Here is a 20,029-nt window from a genome sequence, read left to right on the forward strand (position 1 = left end):
AATCACCACTCTGCCCTTAGAATGTGCCTGCATCCATGGGAAGTGCAACAGTGGCATTAAAGGAGATGGCTCTTGCGACTGTGATGTTGGCTGGAGAGGTGTCTACTGTGAGAGTGGTAAGTGTTGCATTTGGGGTCACAAAAGTAGAACTCAGAGCTCAAGAACCATCATCAGATTGCACAGGCCTTCTTTTCTGCAGATGTTCCTACAAGCTATACAGTAGAATCATACATCAGCATAATTCAGCTATGCTCCAACATGAAAGAAACATATAAAGAATGACTCTTTTTCATAATGTGTAGAAAAATAGAAGAGTATTCAGAAAGGTGATAATCTACCTCAGGTCTGATGTTGAATAACTCAGGAAAATTTGTGATGCTTGATTCTGCTGCATGCATAGATCAGCTTTAGACAGACAAGACACAGGGAAATGAGGAAGAGGGCGTCAACTTGTGATTGTTGCCTAACAAAAGTATTTTCTTCTTTTTTCTCACCCCAGAAATCAAAGACAATGAATGCAACAGTACTTGCCACACCAGTGCCAAGTATGTATCATCTCAACTTAGAGCTCACGGAAAATTCTGCCAAGGGATTTTTGACTAATTTTGGGAATATCATATGTGTTTGGGGGAAGAGGTGCAAAACTGTGATGATTTCAAGGGTGGGAGCAAAACTTCTAATGTGTAATGGGGGAGGGGCTTACTACTGGCTAGGGGCAGCACAACAGTTGTCCTGGCTTTATTTCTTTAACTTTCCTTTTATAACATACCTTTTGTGAATGGCAGTGATGCTGGAAAGGCTGCAGGTCTTCCTGGTGATCAGCTCTATCCAACATCCATTTTCCCCAGGATGCCCCTGAAAAAGATGCTACATAATTTGGCCCTTAGACTTCCTGCCTTACAGAATGAATGTGACGTCCCTTTTGAGAATGAGGCAGTGCAGTGCTCTGGCAGTGCAATGTGACAAAGCTAGGGAACTATTGTATACATATATATATATACATACACACACACACACACACACACACACACACACACACACACATTATATGTATATAATGTTCCATTTACCATGTACAGCTTTGGTGTTTAACAATATAACAATCTCAGTTCTTTGATGCATACAACTGATTTTTATTATGATGTTCCTTTTCCAATGTTGAGATCATTGGATGCTAGGCATAAAGCACTGCTCTGGCACCTGGAGCTGTGACATCACAACGTAATGTGACATCACTTCCAGGTTCTCCCCAGAGGAGAGAGCGCTTATTGTGGCAGGTTTGTGCCTTCCATTCCTTCTCCTGTGGAGCCTCTTCTTCTCTGAAGAAGAAGGAATGGGGTGTGAAGCCACCAGTGCTGTCTCTGTAACTAGGATGGAGCCAGAGGGGCAGTCAGGGATCCCCCTTGGTGTAGCCCACAGGGAAGGTGCCCCAGGCTTTGCCCTAGTTACACCTCTGCCTAGAGTTATTGGCAAGGTTTACAAGTATGGTCATGTTTTCTAGAATGTAGTAAAGAATATCTTATTGTGTGGAAGCACATTCACAGGACCCTAGAATTCACAAGATAAATTACTGTAGATACTCGCCTATAGTATGTAAAATTTTTGCCAAGTAATCAAGCTCCAATTATCACTTCGCCTTACCTCCGGGTCAATCAGAGGGCAGAGCTTTTCAACTCTGAAAAGTTTCGTTTCTTGGCTGGGAAATTCAAGCTGAAGTTAACCTTTTATTCTTCTCTGTTCCATTTTGCAAATGCTGTTGCAGCCTGGTTCTGTTTTAGCAGAGATCTGTTTTTTTCAACACCAGCATGGGATCCTCCTTTCCATTTGAAACAAAGTCCCAGGCTACAATTCAGTGCACCATTATTTAAGAATAACTCCCATGAAAAGCAGTGGGTCTACTTCTGAGTATAAAGGGTTGCAAATATATGCAGCTGCATCTCTCTGCTGTGAATTGAATTGCACACTCTCAGTTCTGTGTTATGGGTTGTATGTTGTATGTAGAGCTTCTGGCTTAACACACCAGACACCTTAAAGGTGGATTTGATTCATGGATCTCCTGCAGTGATTCCCGACCTTTTTCACTTGCATATCCCTTGGCAGCCCATTTCCATAAATTGTACCCTTCTTATTAGCAAAATGTTTGTAATTAATAATACAAGCCCTCATCTCCTCTATATGAAAGCCCAGACTTGATGTATTTATCACAGTTTCCTCATTTTATCTGTTTGAAGAACAGAAGACTGCCTTTGCACTGTTTTGCACCAGAAGTGTGCTGAGAAATTGGGGGTGATTGATCACTTTCCATATTACGTTTCAGCTTTTTTACTGTGCTGGTTTTCAATCACTGGTTCATAGATGAATTGATGACCAAAAACTAGCTATTGGTGGGGCTTTCAACAGTCAACTAGCTACCTTCCTTCCTGCCTTGCTGGCCCTGCAAAGCATTCTGGAACAAAACCTGCCTTTCTCTGCCTTTATGCCATTCTTTTTCAAGAACCCCTAAAGGTCCTGTTGAGTGCCTCTGGGAATACATGAATCCCAGGTTGGGAACCACTGTTCTGCTGGTATGTTGTTTACAGTGCACAGATAGTGTTTACAAAAAAGTGGTGAAGACCAGAATTTAAAAAAGAATAAAAATGTATCTTATGATCTTTTACTATGTTTTTAATAAATTAGAGACTGTACAGTTCTTAGGTAACAATTAGTGGTAAGTTATTTTTCAGGATCTGGCCTTGGGTAAAATCAGTCAAAACTATAGTCAGACACCCCCCTAAGTTTAACCCCTGACTTATCCAAGGGTCATAGAAAATTCCATGGATACCCTGCTCTCAGCTTATCTGTGAGATCGACTTATAGGCGAGTGTCTGCGGTGGGAGGAGGTGGGAGGCGGTGGGAGGCGGTCAGGGGATGGGGGGATCAGGTTTGGGAAGGGGGCAGGTTTGGTGGCACTGTGGAGTCTTACCCAGAGCAACTGCCCCTCCTCCACAGGGTATAGCAGAATCCTTTTTGGCACTGGATTGGGCTCTGGGATATGATTGGGCTCTTAGAGTCCTGAAATTCAAGGCACTACTAGCTAGCATTACTGTTTCTTTTCTTTTCAATTGCTTCTGATATATCTGTTTCATGTATAGTATTAGCTCATTGGAAAGAATACCAGTGATGCGGCAGAATGAGTTTGGTTTTATATGTAACATTTACCTTGTTTTTCCATTTTAGCTGCCTTCTCAATCTCCATGGCGCAGCATATTGCAAGTGTGCAGCTGGGTTTCAAGGGAATGGGACGCACTGTACAGGCAAGTGAGCTTTGCCTTCTTCATTTGAAAGACCATGATGATTGTGCCTAATGTTCACAGGCAGGGTGGTAGACTGAAGGGGAGAGAGGGAGAAGGTAGGATATCTCCATAGTTAAGAACAGGAATGATTCCCAGGATATTTAATATGGTTTCTAAAAGATACAGATTTAAATAATGAAACTACTGTTTTGTTTTTCAACAAAAAAGAATAATTTTTCACTGCATAATAAAATAAATGGTTCCCTGTCCACATGGTCTATAAAGAAGAAACAGCAGCTAACGGCCTGTAGAAAAGACTCTACGCTGGAGTGAATGGAGATAGTTGCATTCCCTCTGCTAAATATAAGAGATGCACCACTTTAAAGAATACCTCTTTGCCTAGTCAGCAGGGGCAAGTATGTTTACCAAGGAGCTTGAATTGTGTTTTTCTGTCTAGTGCAGTGGTTCTCAAACTGGTGGGTCACAACCCACCAGTTTGTGTAAAGGGTCCCCCATCCCTTTAAGGGGTGGGGGAGGGGGAGGGCGGTGATGCAGTCCCCAGGATCATGTCACTGACGGGGGTGGAAGGGGGTGCTTTTACTTACAAGTTGCTGCAGGATGTTGCAAGAGGTGTGGGAAGCCTTCCACAGAGCCCCCCAAGGCTTAGAACATTGGGAAAAAGTGTATTTGCAAAACCAGGTTTGCTAGTGTGTATTATGTGAAATGGACGTTAGTGATTTGAGAATTGCAACTACCTTTTATATTTCTGTCCTTTCACAGCAATCAACGCATGTGAAACCACCAATGGAGGTTGTTCTTCCAAAGCAGAATGTAGACGTACCACTCCAGGAAACCGAGTGTGTGTTTGCAAAGCAGGCTACACTGGTGACGGAATAGTCTGTCTTGGTAAGCACCTGTTAAATGTATACAATCTGTGTATGACCTGGGGAAATAGCCAGCAGTGTTGACTCCTGAGACAACCATTTCTCCAATGGATGTAGAGTGAGTGTGAGTGTGAGTGTGAGTGTGTTACTACTGAGTTTACTACTGAGGTTACTAAACCAGGAACAATTTCTTTAATAAAGACATAGCTATTCTCCAGACTTGGGCCTATCCTATCCAGGCAGTACCCCAGTTGTAATTGCCTAAGGGTTGTATAAGTGGAGATTGCTGAATCTGGCCTAGGATCTTGCCCACTGGGACTATTGTTCTGCATTGAAGGTTGGGTCTTAAGAGGGGATTCAGATGTTCTGAACGTACTATAGCATAATAGCCCTTCAGAGATCATATGGAGGTGGGTTTGTTTTAACGTGTTCATGTAAAAATCTCTCTGCACCTGAAAAACATACACATCAGGAAGAAGCATTGAGTAGGTTTCAGGATGCGTCTCCTCTACATCATTCAAGGACAGTGTTCAGCGCTGTCATCTCAGAGCCCTAACCTATGCATGTTTACTCAGAAGTAAGTCTCATTATAGTAAATGGGGCTTATTCCCAGGAAAGTGTGGATAATAGGATTGTAACCTCAGGGCCTAAGCCTATCCAATTTTCCAGTGCCAGTGCTGCCATGCCAGTGGGGCATGCACTGAATCTTGGAGTGGGGAGGCAGTCACAGAGGCCTTCTCCAGGTCAGGGAACACTTGTTTTCCTCACCTTGGGACTACACTGCAACTGCACTGGTGCTGGAAATTTGGATAGGATTGGGCCCATAATCTTCTACAAGTAATTCCTTATTTTACACTTCTGATCCAGGGGTCTCTAAACTTTTGGACTGAAGGGCCGCATCAAATGTCTGGCACAGTGTCGAGGGCCAAAAAATAATTAAATATAAAATTTAAATAAATACATTAGAGATGGGATTTAGATAAATGAGTAAATGGGCTCAAATGTCCAGGATTTCTCCAAACACCACCACAGCCCAAAGCACACACTTAAACAGACCCCCATTCCCCCACCCCACAAGCACAACTCTGGTTGTGTTTGGTCAACTGGGCCAGAGGCTCTCAGGGGATCAGAAGTTGGCAACGGGCCAGATAGAGGCTTGCCGTGGGCCGCATCTGGCCCCTGGGCCGGGGTTTGGAGACCCCTGCTCCTAATCTAACGAAGGAGAAATAGCTTATGTAATTATAGTGGGTAACACACAACAAGAATGATTGGAAATGAGAAGTTTTAATTTGCAGAACCTCTTAAATTCAGGCACAAGAGAATTGAAACAGTACTCACCTTTATTTGGTCTTGTTATTTGATTGCACAAAGAAATCAACCCCTGCTTGACGAATAATGGTGGATGTGATAAAAATGCAGAATGCAGTCACATTGGACCCAATCAGGTAAGAAGCATTCCCATCAAGTATTAAAGCAACAGCAGTCTGTAGATAACATTTAAAGCTGCCTCATAGTGAGTCAAACTACTTGTCTGTCTAACCCAGTGCAGCCTACTCTGATTGGCAATGGTTCTTCAAGATGTAACACTGACAGTCCAGTCCAACACAACTCCCTGTGCAGTGATGTTGCTGCGCTGAAGGGGTGTGTGCACTGGATCTCTTGGGGGTGTTTCAGGCCCTGGAGGCCTCCTCAGGGTAAGGGAACATTTGTTCCTTTGCCCCAGGATAAGCCTGCGCTGGCCCACTAGGTCTACTCGAACCTGCTCCTGCTAAACTGCTGGTGCAAGTCCAAGTGGACCCAAGGAGACTGACAGAGGCCAGGAAGAGGGATAAGATTTCAGCAGTGCTGCTGCCACCAACACTGCCTCCTTCCCAGCCTTGATCCACCTCCTCCTCATTCCTTACCCTCCCCACCCTGTTCTACCCACCACCTTCCTCAACTCCCCAATGGGAGTTGCTCGTTCCAATGGCCCTAATAGGGTTGGGCCAACCATTTTTTCCCCCTGTTCTGCTAGCTAAGATCCTTTCTAATTGTGTATATTTAAGGGATTCAATCTGAAATTTTATGCATATAAAGTGAGCTGTGGGCTCTTTCCTACATTGCGTTATAGCTTTTACATTATGCTTTAACCACAAGATTTTGGAGCTCCATCTCTGATAAGGTTTACTACAAGTCACCTTCTCAAATCTCAGCTCAGTGACAACTTTAATTGGCAAGCCATTAAACAACTCCCCCATCCACCTATAATGTAGAAGACATAATAATGCTGACCTGCTTTGAAAGGATTACTGAAATAACATATGTGACCACTTAGAATTTGAATAATGTTTTTCCCTACATGTTATCTTTTTATTATTTGAATTTTTTGAGGAAATGTATTACATTACCTTATGTCATTACATAAGTCAGAGACAACCTTGGAGTTCATAAAATAATAATTTTTCTTCCCTATCTTCTGAGATTTTATGTAAAACAAAAAAAATCAAAACTTGTATTTTGGGGATTCTTCTTACACATACTTCTATGGCCTAAATAAATATCAGTTGTCTAGGCAACACGGTGCCTGAGTAATGAGCATTCCCGCACAGCTATGTAAGATAAATTGGAGTTATAAATAAAAACTTGTTTGGAAAGGTTGTTATATTTTTGTTGCAACATTTATCTTTTAAAAGCAGCATAAAATTAGGACTCAAAGAACCAATATAGTATCTGGGCTCTTCCAGGTGACCAGACGTGACTGGCATTTAAAAATAGAACCAAAATGTCACTTGCCTGTGTGATTTACATATGAGAACAGTACTTTAGAAAAGAAATGTGAGCTTAGCACAGGCTGGTCTGGTTTTTGTGGTGTTTATTTTTCATACTCATAAGCAAGGTCAACTAAAAAGTTAGTAATAAAAAAAGTTTGAAAAGGACTTATTATATACCTTGATATGGTTTGTTTCCTGTTCCCCGCAGGCAGCATGTAACTGTTTAAAAGGATATTCTGGAGATGGCAAATCCTGCACCTACATCAATCGCTGTTTGTTTGTGAGTACATTCATTTCTGTCAAGTTTTCAGTTCACTATAAGCTACTGCTGTCTGTCTCTTACTTATCGGTTCAATTCAGATGTGTGTGTTTAAAACCATAGGTCATCACAAAACATCACAGACAGAGATCCATTGTATGTTTGGGCTAGCAGCAGGAAGACCCAGATTCAAATCTTCACTGGATAACCTTGTCCTAGGTTCAACCTACACTTGAACAGACCAACCTATTCTTTACATGGATGAGCTGCAAATGTACAAAGAGTAGGGGGAAAAAGTTAGATTAAAAGCATACTAATAGAGACAATTGGTGCATGCAGAATCAAAGACTGATTGGCCCTTTTGCCTGATCTAAGAATTGATCATTCCTGATATTTCAATCCCAAAGAGCAACTATAAACCAGAAGCTAGAAATTAAAATTGGGCAGAAGTCTTCAATCTTTTTGTGTGGGCTTCATTTTGTCAGCTTTTCTCCTGTTTCATTAATCATAGTGCTATTTAAAATGGTTTTATATCATGTCTTTACAGCTCATCATCTATTAGTGTCATATCATGTGCCAATCTGACTATAACTCAGCCAGTCCCTTCAAGGCATAATCCTACAGATAGTGCTGAAAAAACCCAGTTCTCTTTCCCATTAGCTAGTCATCTACTAGAATAGATAGCACACACATTCAGATCTTGTTACCAAGCATTAATTTTATTGTTGAGGACCTATTTCCAGAATATGCTGGTTAATTAGACAACATTCCATTTTCTCCCTTCAGCCTTGGCAGCCATGTTTTTGAGGAGATATGGGGAGATTGATTAAAATAAAAATATTTTAATGTTTGTCAGCCTCTCACCTGTCAGTGTGAGGTAATGAGACTTTCAGACAAGGACTAGAGAGTTCTAGGTTCAAGTCCGCACTCATCCATGAACCTTCTTAGGTGATCTTGCACTAATCACCACACTCATCCTAGCCTACCTCATAGGGATGTTTTGAAGGTAAAATGGGGAGGGGAACCATTCATGCAGCCCTCACTTTCTTGAAATACAGACGGAACAAAAATGTACAAATGAAACAAAAAATTCATCACAAGCAAGACTTCTTACTGGCTTGGAATGATGCCTAGCTTGCTACTTTGTATCTGTCAGTACTTTCATACAAAGTACAAGTACAAAGTAATCCATATTGGGGCAAAAACAATCTCAACTTTATATATACAGTACACTGCCTTACAGTATGAGCTGTTAAGTGATGAACTAGAAAAGAATCTGTGGAGTCATTTGGACATCTCAATGAAAACATCTACTGAATGTGTGGCAGCTGTGAAATAGACAAATTCCTTGCTAAAGGTCTTTAGGAAACAGATCAACAGTCAGACTGCTAATATTATAAGGCCCCTATAAAACCACATCTAGAAATATTGCGTGCAGTACTGGTTGCCGCACTTCAAAAAAATATTGTAGAACTGGAAAAGTTGCATAAGAGGGCAACGCAAATGCTCTGGGGGCTGGCACATCTTCCTTACAAGGAAAGGCTATGATGTTTTGAACTTTTTTGATTGAAAAAAGGTGATTAAGGACAGATTGTGGATGGAGAGAAATTTTTCTCTCTCTCCCCGATAATATCAGAACAAAGTTGCATCCAAAGAAATGGATTGGCAAGAAATTGGTTCAGCTGCAATCAACCATAGAGTACTGCTCCAGCCCTCGCATTGCAATGCTACTTACTCACCTCCCCCAGTTCCACGTGGATTGTACCTGCGCTAGAGAGGAACCAAAAACCTGCAGAGTTCCATCCTTGTGTGCCACAAGAAGGTGAATGAATGAGTAGGTAGCGGTGCCAATGGGAGAGGTACCTGCTTTACTTTCCCCCACTGAAATCAGGGAAACTTAAAAGATATTGACTTTGACTAACTTGTGCCCATTTTAGTCTATAATTTCTACAAGCCCTGAAATGCACCTCTGCAAAAGAGATTTTATTTACTCTTGATTCTCCCCTAACACTAACAGAATAATGGTGGCTGTGGAAAATATGCACTCTGCAATGATACCGAACAGTCAGAAATCACTTGTACCTGTAAAACTGGCTACATTGGTGATGGATTCACTTGCAGAGGCAGTATCCTGCAGGTACATTGTTTGTTTTGTTGAATGTTTAACAGGAAAGTTATGCTCAGTAGCAATGGACTAAACTACAGCAAGTAAAGTTATGGGAAGAAAGGGGAATTTCGCAATGAAAAATTGGTTGGTAGGAAAGTGGTGCTTCATCTTTTTTTTCCCCTCTCCCAGCTTCCCCCTGAAATTTCTTCCTCCAGCTGCTTCGCTTTGTGACATGGCAAATGAACTTACAGAACCCTGACTGGGAAACATTTGCAAAGACAAAATAGCAAGTCAGGGAAAAGCGAAGAACCCTTTCCCACCCTCTACCTCTCCTCCGCAAGGGAACTCACCTCACTTTTCAATCATAAGCTGAGTTCTAATACAGATGTGCAAGTGAACATACAATGTTCTAAACTAACCATTTTAAATTGTTGCCTGTGCTACTCTTTATTTATTTTGGAGTTATTAATCAGAGGGAAACAGGGATGGGAACTCAAGTCAGGTGACTCCAAGTTGCAAAAACACATGTTTTTGCTGACTCATATACACTCGAGTCAGGCATGTCAATAACTCCGGCACTGACTCAAGTCTGAGACCACTGATTCAGAAATGAGTTCCCACGCATACAGACTCAAGTCTGTCTGGGTGTGTTTGATTACTTTTTTTCATGGTGTGAAAGACCCTGTGGGGCCATCATTCAGACCAGGTGAGCAGCAGGGAACTTCCAGCCAGGAGGCAGGGAAGGGTTAATGTTTTAGTTTTGCATTGAGCAGAAGCCAGGGGGAGGGAGGTGGGAGTGGGATCTCTTGTCCATCTCTGAAGGAATCAATGATCATTGGATGAAGGTTTTTTCCCCTGGACAAATGTGGGGAGAAGGTGGGGAGAGGAGGTCCCTAGCCATCCAAGAGAAACTCATGGCATGGCTCCTGCAGGCTCATTGAATGACTGGCTGCAATGGGACTACTTCTGAGTAGAGCTGCAAAGGGTTGGGTTGTAAACCTCCAAGCTGCTGCGTGTGACTCTCTTCCTGCTTGCCAATTCTGTCCCTGCTCTCATGCAGTATGTCCCACCCCCTCCCACCTTGTTTACAGATGGGATGTGGACATCAGGGAAGTATCAAATGAAATCTCTCTCTCTCTCTCTCTCTCTCTCACACACACACACACACACACACACACACACACACACACACACACACCCCTGCCAAGAGCTCTGTTTTTTCCACGGAGCCATGTCTGATATGTGTATCTGTGAGGTCTCCCTGTGGGGGGAGGGGAGGGTCCGCCCGGCCTTTCTGAGGGGGACCCCCTTGTGGAGGCCTCAGACTAGTTCACCAGAAGAAAGGGGGGTGTCACCCAGCTCCCCCTCTTTGGGTTGGCAGCATTTGCCAGTCCTGTAGCTCTGCCAGTCCTGGGTCCTGTAGCTCTGCAGACGACGTCGGGAGGTCCAGCTGTGGGCTCCCGATATCATAGCCAGGTGCCCAGCCCAGCAAGGCAGGTCCCAGCTGGCTGGGCGAGGGAGTGCTCCCCTTCTCCCCTGAGGCGGGGGAGGGGCGGCTGCCCAGCAGCCAAATGGCCTGCGTCCTGTCTCCCCCTCCCTCCTCCAAGGTGGAGGGAGAAGCGGGGGGTTCGGCACGCAGTGTTCCTCTGCTGTGCTTTGCCGCCCACATGAGTGCCCAGGCAGCATATGGGAAGGTGGCCTCATGTTCCACCGGCTTCCTCCCTGATCCTCTAGCCCAGAAGTCTTCTCCCTGGGTAAGTTGGGGACCTGTGGGAGGAGGGGAACCCCGACAGTATCAAAAAGATTTGAAACAAGTCAAATAGAATCCTAAAAACACTCTGGACAAGTCCCCATGGCCGTCCATTCATGCACAAGTCAAGTCAAAAGGGGCAGGGACTCAGGATTCAACTCAAGTCTAGCCGCGGTAGATTTGTACATCCTGGAGGGAAAACCCTCTCATGACCCAGACAAATGCTCAAGAACACTTTTGCTGGGTGGAGGGGTTGCTGTCACCCGTCAACCCCTCCATTTCCTGCTTTCTTTCTTCCACTGCCCTTTTTTATATCTAAATAATACCAAAAGTTCTCAATGGAGATGCGGTATTAACATCCTTTAAGATCATGTGTAGTGCATTTTATCAGGTTTAATTAGTTCTAATGGTGGAATTTTACTTGCCTTATCTGTTTTATTGTTTTGCATTGTTGTTCTGTATGTGTATTTGGATTTTAACCCTATGCAAACTGCTCTGAGAACCTGCTAGTTAAAGAATGGGAGAAGTTTTCTAAATAAATAAAAATAAACTCATGTGGTTTTGTTTCTGTGAGGGTTGTATACATTTACATTGTGCCATCATTGACTGACTTGTTTCTTTTTGTCGTCTTATTGAAGGAGCTTTTAAGGGATTCCAACATATCTCGATTTAACACATATTTATCGGTAAGAAGGGTTTCTGTACCATACTCTGATCTCTGTGAGTGTTCATTCAGCCACATGTACAGATAATATTGGCAAGGAAGGGAACACACTGTGTTGAATGCATTAGGCTGAAATGGTCAATGATGTTATGCTATCAAGGATCGCTCAAGAGAATAGGCAGTAATCACTAGTGGGAGGCAACTCTGACAGATTTCCTCATCCGATTAGTGATAATGAGGGGTGTTTGAAAACAGTGTTATTTATTTTACTCACAAGGAAGCCCATTGGGTTCAGTAAAACTTAGGGTGTAATCCTATCTTACTCACCAGAAACAAACACTACTAGTGATAATTTGTGGGTTTTTTTGCCACTCCCCAGCTACGCTGGGCACCACATTATCAGGGGGGAGGTGAGAGATACAAACTTTAAATAGTTTGCTTTTTCTCCAAGTGTCTGTGCAGCTTGGACAGGGGCATCAGGACCATTGTATGGGGGAAAGGGTTCCCTGTAGATCCAATTCAGAAAAGAAAAAGAAAATTACAAGATTAATGTGGTCTCTAAACCCAAATCTATTTGTCCTTTTGGTTCTCCATCCCTTGTTTGTTTGTTTGTTTGTTTGTTTGTTTGTTTGTTTGTTTGTTTGTTTGTTTGTTTGTTTGTTTAAGAGATTTATACCCCACCCTTCCACCCTTCTTAAGGGCCCTCAAGGCAGCTTGCAACAATATTTCAGTAAGATGAAAACAGTGTTAAAAACAATTAAAACCACAAAAAACAATAAAACACAATTGGATCCCAGAATAAAAGATGTTTCATTAAAAAGTTCTAATGCTCACATGCCATGCTACATTTCAGCCACAAGAGATGGGTATCTCTGTCCTTTCTGCCACTGGGAAAAAAGCAGCATGTTTGCCTGTTGGGGGGGGGGGGATGAGCAGAAGAACCATCAGAGAGGAAGTCCTTTAAAATATCCTTTCTCTTTCCCTCCCCTGCACAAGGATCATGATTCAGCAGCCTGCATAGTTCAGCCCTTGCCTCTGTGCTGTAATTCTGATCTTTATGGTGTCTAGGGTTAAGGTTAAAAAATGATCTCATTTTCAGACTTTTCTAACAATTGAGGTGTCTTTGTTAACATGTGCACCAAATGTCTAATATTCTGGATGGTGTGAAAGTATGCTCACTATTGGGGCAGGCACACAAATAATTTTTTATGAAGCACCTATAATTTTCTTGGTGCTGAAAACATATTTTTTAAAAATGACCCAGACCCTGCTAGCAGGCTTACAATCTGATAGTCATGATGCAAAAGGCAAAGGGGATGAGAAGGGAAAGGAGTAACCAATTCAGGTGCCAAAGCTTACATATTGATTACCAGTTACATATTGGGCCAGTTTTTGAACACATGCAACCCCCACTCTCTGGTTCTGGCACTCTCTGGTTCTGCTTTGCATAATCACATGCAAAATGCAGCACTTAAATCATATGTGACCGTTTTGGACATCCCTCCCTACACAATTATGCAAAGTGGAATATGCTCTGGGAGGTGGGAGAGGGACCTACATGCTCCTGTCTCTCATCATGTGGTACGTGGGGCCAGTCAGGTGTGTGACCAGAGGGAACAGCCACTGAAGGGGTTATTCTGGAGGGAAGCAATATGGAAGTGAGTCCGGCAGAGAGGAAACTGCTTCAAGCACCTGACCATAGTGAGTTAAGGCAGGGATTTTCTCCCCCCCTCCTCCATGCTCTTGTTTGGTATAAAAAGCAGATACCCCAGTCCTAACGCCCTGCTTTATAGAAAAATGTGGCAAGTGTGTGTTTACCAGGACAAGGTTGTGCTGACCATTTAGTTTGGCCCTGACATGAACAAAATATTAAATCTTCTTCATTTCTTTATTGCAGGATTATGGTGTAAAAGACTTGGCAAACATGGGCCCTTTCACTGTTTTTGTACCCATCAGAGAAGCACTTCAGACTGAAATACAGGTAAGCCCCCAGATAAGACAATGCTAGAAGTTATTGCTGTATGCTCCTTAGTTTTCCATGTAGTGGTGAGAAGTTCCTGGAGCTGCTGAGATTAGCTTCCTTTGGTGATGAAAGAACACTGGAGGCTTATGGTGTCTTTGCAGCATTCATTTTATTTACGTATGTATAAGCAGAGCATAAGTGGAGGCAAAATGCAAAGACATCGGATCCCCAGTGAAAGCGTTTGAACCCCAAGGCTGCACCCCAGCTCAAAATTTCTAACACAAAATCTGCCCAATATTCATCTCAGACCCCACCACCAGAGATGAACTGCCCATTCATGAAAACAGCCACAGTCATGAAAAAACATTAAGAGGCTTTTTTGTTCAATCCCTCAGATTCAGAATCTATTCCCATTAATCAGAAAGCAAACTCACAATCTTCTCTGTGTGTGTGTGTGTTCACTATACACTACTTGCTCTTTTCACTCCCTATTTATTGCCTTTTTTGACTCCCTCCAGGCTGACTGGATTACCAAAGGCGTGATGCCTCAGGTCCTTCGCTATCATATAGTGTCCTGTACAGGGCTCCTCTATAATGATCTGACATCAGATAAAACTGTCACCACTATCCAGGGAGATCAGATCAAGATCACCTTTGCACAGGTAAATAATGCTGCAATCTTTTGCATGCTTACCTGGGAGTTAAGTACCATTGAACTCTATGGAACTTAACTTGCAAGACATATGATGATGATAATAAATATGTATACAGGTTGTGCCACCTTACACAATGGGATTCCATTCCAGAACCCCTAGTGGTCAAAAAAATCAATGGATACAATATCAGTGGGAAATTAATTTTAAAGACCCCCCTTCCAGGTTTCCTGCTCCTTTATTGTTGCCCCAGAATGCATTGGAATAAACACTATACCACATTCAGCCACTAGATGGGGTGAATAATGGAATCTAATGGAATGAAATTATAATTATCTAACAGCATGAAGGTAGGAAATTGGATTTTGGTGCTCTTTTTTTCTTGTTACAAGGCGTTTAAAGGTAGATCTCGGTATCAGTGGAGAGTCAAATCAGTGGATACCAAATCAGTGAGTACGAGGCACTACCTGTATACAAGATGACCAGATGTCATAACTACAAAAGAGGACAAGGAATGCCTAAATGTAGGACATACAAGAAAAATGTAGGACATGGCAAAATAAAAGCTAAAAACACTTGTATATTGATTTCATGTTGTTAATTTAAACACTATATTACTTATTATTTAATTTAAAACTATATTACATGTAATTTATTTCATATAATTTATTAATTACAAGAAGGCTATAAACCGCTTTGTGAACTTTTAGTTGAAAAGCGGTATATAAATACTGTTAATAATAAACCGCTTAATTACAAGAAGGCTATAAACCACTTTGTGAACTTTTAGTTGAAAAGCAGTATATAAATACTGTTAATAATAATAATAAAGGGTATGCGCTGCCTGCAAGGGCTGCTCACAGGGAAAAGGAGGATGTTTAAGTTCTTTTCCAGGGCATGAGGCTTTAAAAAGAGGACATGTCCTGGAAAAAGAGGACATCTGGTCACCCTGACTGTACACTGCTTTTTAACAAAAAGTAGTTCACAAAACAGTTTACCTAACTAAATAAATGGTCCCCTCTACCGATGTATTCAGATCAGTGCCTTAAAAGGACTCACAACCTAAAAAAATATGCAAAAGACACATTAAAAGCAGCCACTGAAAAAAAATGCCATGCTGGGGTGAAAATGCTCTCCCCCTGCCAAATATGACACTACAGGTCCAGCCTGTTTATACACAGATTTTTTTATACATAGATTTGACTCAACAAATCTACAATGGCCCCTGCAAATGAGAATAAATGTGCTGATCCCTGGAGAAGAGGAAAAATGCACCCGTTTAAAATCAGTTTTAAAAACTGAACAATAGCCTCCTTAATGAGAGAGAGGGGGAAGCTGGCTGACAATCCATCAATCCTTCTCTCTCCAGGGGACCCCTCCCTTGCCCTTGAGTATGTGAAAGGAAGGTGATCATTTTGCATTGGTGAAGGGAGGGGCTGAGTGAAGTGCCTTGGTAAGCTCTTGGAGGATGACTGATTGATAGATTGTCTTCTTAATGACTCTTATCTTACATCACAAAGGTCATCAGGGCTGTTTTTAAATCACTGAGCAAAGAAACTTTGTTTTTTAAATTCATTTGCTATAGTGCTAGCTTTGTGAGTGCTTGGAAGGGAACCCACCATGAAATAATGAGGCTCAACCTGTACTTTTAAAAGTACCTCTTTGCCCAGTTAGCAGGGTCAGTTAGGCTGCCTATGTATAGGTTCACCTTCATGGATCATTTTAAAAAAGAGGGAGAATCACAACTGGCTTGAAGCAAGTAAATAAGGAACAGCTGTTTACTTTTTTGAATAGGTACTTGATAGGGAATTATCACACAGTATTGCTAAAGGCTGATTCACATGTTGCCACCTATGGAAGGAAGCTCTATGTTAGAGTTTATCCCATTTTGGAATCAAGAGATCAATAGTCCTTTGCACATGTGTCTCTAGTATAAGTCTCATTGAATTCTGACTCTTACTTCTAAGTAAGCATGATCTTGGGTTCATTATGCACAGTATTGAAAGGAACACATATTTCTTGCCTTTTTCTTGTAAAGTGCAGGTCTGTTTATCATGCTTCTGTTCATATTAAAACGTTATGGGTCTGCTGAAAATGTTCTTGGCTAATTTTGCATTGCATTTTCAGAGTTCAGTTTATCTGAATGGCAAAGCTAAGATTGTAATCAGTGACATAATTTGTGCAAATGGAGTCATCCATCTCATAGATAAGGTCCTGGTTCCGCAGAAGACTCAAGAGTTCCTGCCTGGACAAGTAAAAATGGATAGGGTATGTAAAAAAAATATATCGGGGTTGTCAACAAATTAAACAGATTGCACTAGCTAAAATAAGATTGCAGAGTGTTCTTTACATCCTCCTTTCCTTCTATGGGCCTCAGTAAACATGCACTGTGATCAGGGCCAGCCCAACACATCTTGATGCCTGAGGCAACATGCTAAATGCTGTCCCTCTTACCCACTAATGTGCAAGCCTCTGCCCCTCCTGCTCTCCAATGTTCCTTCTGCTCTCCAATGTTCCAGTTCCACATTTCCTTTCTCTCTGTTCCTTTCTTCTTTTTCCCGTCTAGGGAGTGGAAGGAGAAGGAGAAGCAGTAGAGGCAGGCAGTTAAAGATGGGTGGCCCTCACTAGTCTGCTGCCTGTGGTCACTGCTCAAGGACCCAATCCTACCGGGCCCATACCGGCCCAGCACCGATGCTGAGTGTAACAAATGTGACTAAAGGCACTCTGCTCCTGGCCAGCACTGGCTCAGTGCAAACACACGCTGACCCAGCACCAAGTGGAAGTCTCTCATATGCTGCCTGGAGCTCTGGGAGAGTAGTGGATAGTGGATAGGAAGTCGAAGTGGGGGAAGACGTCGTGGGGTGAGAAGAGGATGGGGAAAGGCAGGGGAGGGGCAGGGAATGGGAAGGGAGGGGGTGGGACCAGTGCAGCTCTGCTCCACCAGATCCAGATCCCCTTGTCAGGCCTCCCAGCCCAACACAGGGCTGCTTTACTCTGTGCCGGGTGAATAGCCAGCGCACAATCTAGTAGCCCCATTGTGGGTCCTCCTCCCTTACCAGGGGGAAGGCGACAAATGTCCCCTTCCCCCCCCCCCGAGAAACCACTGTCAGGTGCCTGATGGCCATAGGATGCAGTGTTACCAAAAGGGCTGTTTTGTTTAGGGGAATTATTACACTGCCCTTATTGGAACATTAGAATCGTAGGCTGGATAACAAGACGATGTAATGCAGAGAAATTCCCTTTTGCTTACAGAGGAGACTAAGGGAAAGATAACTTTCAACAAAAGATTATGGTTTATTACAAAAGAACAAAGGTAAAAATAATGCACACGGAGAAATATATTTCTTGGTACCTAGCTTTCATGGTGGTTGCGTGTGAAGAGTATTTGGTGCATCAGAGGAAAACAGATAAGGAAGGGGAGTTGTAGGGAAGGCTTTAGGGTTCCTGCCAACCTCAGCTGCTAACTAAAGATGGGGATAGAAGGGGAGAAAAAGGGGGGTAAGAAGGGAAAGAGTTCTAGGCACAAGATATTTACCTGTCCTGTAGAGTCAGTTGGAGGGGGGGGAGTTCCTGTGGCGAGGAGAGGAAGCTCTCTCTTATAAGGGGTTGGGGAGACAGTGCTGACCTGGATGGTAGTCTGATTGCGAACACAAGGCTGGGTGCTTGGAGTATGTATACATTTGAATGGGGATCAGTAATCAGCAAAATTCAATGGGATCAATGGTTGGCTTCCTAGAAGGGGGAACTTAACAAAGACTGAGTGGAAACCATACAATGACTCAGCAACACAAGAAGGCAGTTCAAGTTTGCATACAGTAATGTAGGAGACACTTAAACAGTGATTGGATTAAGACACTTCCTCCCATAATGTGTGGCTGTGGGGCGGGGGTTGTGTAACCATGAGCTTCTGTGTAGGAACAATACAATGAACCAGTAACACCAAAATCATTTGCATACAGTAATGTAGGAGACACTTAAACAGTGATTGGATTAAGACACAAGACTTTCTCACATAATGTGTAACCATGGGGGGTAGTGGTTGTGTAATCATGAGCTTGTGGCTTGACCAGTTAGTTGGCAACCTTCAGTCTCGAAAGACTATGGTATCGCGCTCTGAAAGGTGGTTCTGGAACAGCGTCTAGTGTGGCTGAAAAGGCCGATTCGGGAGTGACAATCCCTTCCACACTGGGAGCAAGTGCAGTCTGTCCCTGGCCTGTCTCCCTGGCTATGAGCCTTCCTTCTTTGCCTCTTAGCCTCAGACTGTTGGCCAAGTGTCTCTTCAAACTGGGAAAGGCCATGTTGCACAGCCTGCCTCCAAGCGGGCCACTCAGAGGCCAGGGTTTCCCACTTGTTGAGGTCCACTCCTAAGGCCTTCAGATCCCTCTTGCAGATGTCCTTGTATCGCAGCTGTGGTCTACCCGTAGGGCGCTTTCCTTGCACGAGTTCTCCATAGAGGAGATCCTTTGGGATCCGGCCATCATCCATTCTCACGACATGACCGAGCCAACGCAGGCGTCTCTGTTTCAGTACTGCATACATGCTAGGGATTCCAGCATGTTCCAGGACTGTGTTGTTTGGAACTTTGTCCTGCCAGGTGATGCCGAGAATACGTCGGAGGCAGCGCATGTGGAAAGCATTCAGTTTCCTCTCCTGTTGTGAGTGAAGAGTCCATGACTCGCTGCAGTACAGAAGTGTACTCAGGACGCAAGCTCTGTAGACCTGGATCTTGGTATGTTCCGTCAGCTTCTTGTTGGACCAGACTCTCTTTGTGAGTCTGGAAAACGTGGTAGCTGCTTTACCGATGCGTTTGTTTAGCTCAGTATCGAGAGAAAGAGTGTCGGAGATCGTTGAGCCAAGGTACACAAAGTCATGGACAACCTCCAGTTCATGCGCAGAGATTGTAATGCAGGGAGGTGAGTCCACATCCTGAACCATGACCTGTGTTTTCTTCAGGCTGATTGTCAGTCCAAAATCTTGGCAGGCCTTGCTAAAACGATCCATGAGCTGCTGGAGATCTTTGGCAGAGTGGGTAGTGATAGCTGCATCGTCGGCAAAGAGGAAGTCACGCAGACATTTCAGCTGGACTTTGGACTTTGCTCTCAGTCTGGAGAGGTTGAAGAGCTTTCCATCTGATCTGGTCCGGAGATAGATGCCTTCTGTTGTAGTTCCAAAGGCCTGCTTCAGCAGGACAGCGAAGAAGATCCCAAACAAGGTTGGTGCAAGAACACAGCCCTGCTTCACGCCGCTTTGGATGTCAAAGGGGTCTGATGTGGAGCCATCAAAGACAACAGTGCCCTTCATGTCCTTGTGGAAGGATCTGATGATGCTGAGGAGCCTGGGTGGACATCCAATCTTGGGGAGAATCTTGAAGAGGCCATCCCTGCTGACCAGGTCGAAAGCCTTCGTGAGATCTATGAAGGCTATAAAGAGTGGCTGTCGTTGTTCCCTGCATTTCTCCTGCAGTTGTCTAAGAGAGAATACCATATCAGTGGTGGACCTGTTGGCTCGGAATCCACACTGTGATTCTGGATAAACGCTCTCTGCAAGTACCTGGAGCCTCTTTAGTGCAACTCGGGCAAACAACTTTCCTACAACGCTAAGGAGAGAGATGCCACGGTAGTTGTTGCAGTCACCCCTGTCGCCTTTGTTCTTGTACAGCGTGATGATGTTTGCATCCCTCATGTCTTGAGGTGCTCCACCTTCTCTCCAGCAGAGGCAAAGGATTTC

At 43.4% G+C, this 20,029-nt stretch overlaps 1 protein-coding gene across 1 annotated transcript in view; it reads left to right on the plus strand.

Moving 5' to 3' along the window:
* The window catches only part of STAB2 (stabilin 2), a 110,978-nt gene that overhangs the window by 55,334 nt on the left and 35,615 nt on the right, over window positions 1–20,029 (plus strand). Inside the window, exons 39-49 of the mRNA XM_066633261.1 lie at window positions 21–116; window positions 500–545; window positions 3,217–3,293; window positions 4,053–4,178; window positions 5,528–5,601; window positions 7,115–7,186; window positions 9,183–9,302; window positions 11,661–11,708; window positions 13,584–13,667; window positions 14,168–14,311; window positions 16,430–16,570. Coding sequence (XP_066489358.1) covers window positions 21–116; window positions 500–545; window positions 3,217–3,293; window positions 4,053–4,178; window positions 5,528–5,601; window positions 7,115–7,186; window positions 9,183–9,302; window positions 11,661–11,708; window positions 13,584–13,667; window positions 14,168–14,311; window positions 16,430–16,570 — 1,028 coding nt within the window. The remainder of the gene's footprint in view (window positions 1–20; window positions 117–499; window positions 546–3,216; window positions 3,294–4,052; window positions 4,179–5,527; window positions 5,602–7,114; window positions 7,187–9,182; window positions 9,303–11,660; window positions 11,709–13,583; window positions 13,668–14,167; window positions 14,312–16,429; window positions 16,571–20,029) is intronic.

This window comes from Tiliqua scincoides, chromosome 7 (assembly GCF_035046505.1).
Source record: "Tiliqua scincoides isolate rTilSci1 chromosome 7, rTilSci1.hap2, whole genome shotgun sequence".
NCBI lineage: Eukaryota > Metazoa > Chordata > Lepidosauria > Squamata > Scincidae > Tiliqua > Tiliqua scincoides.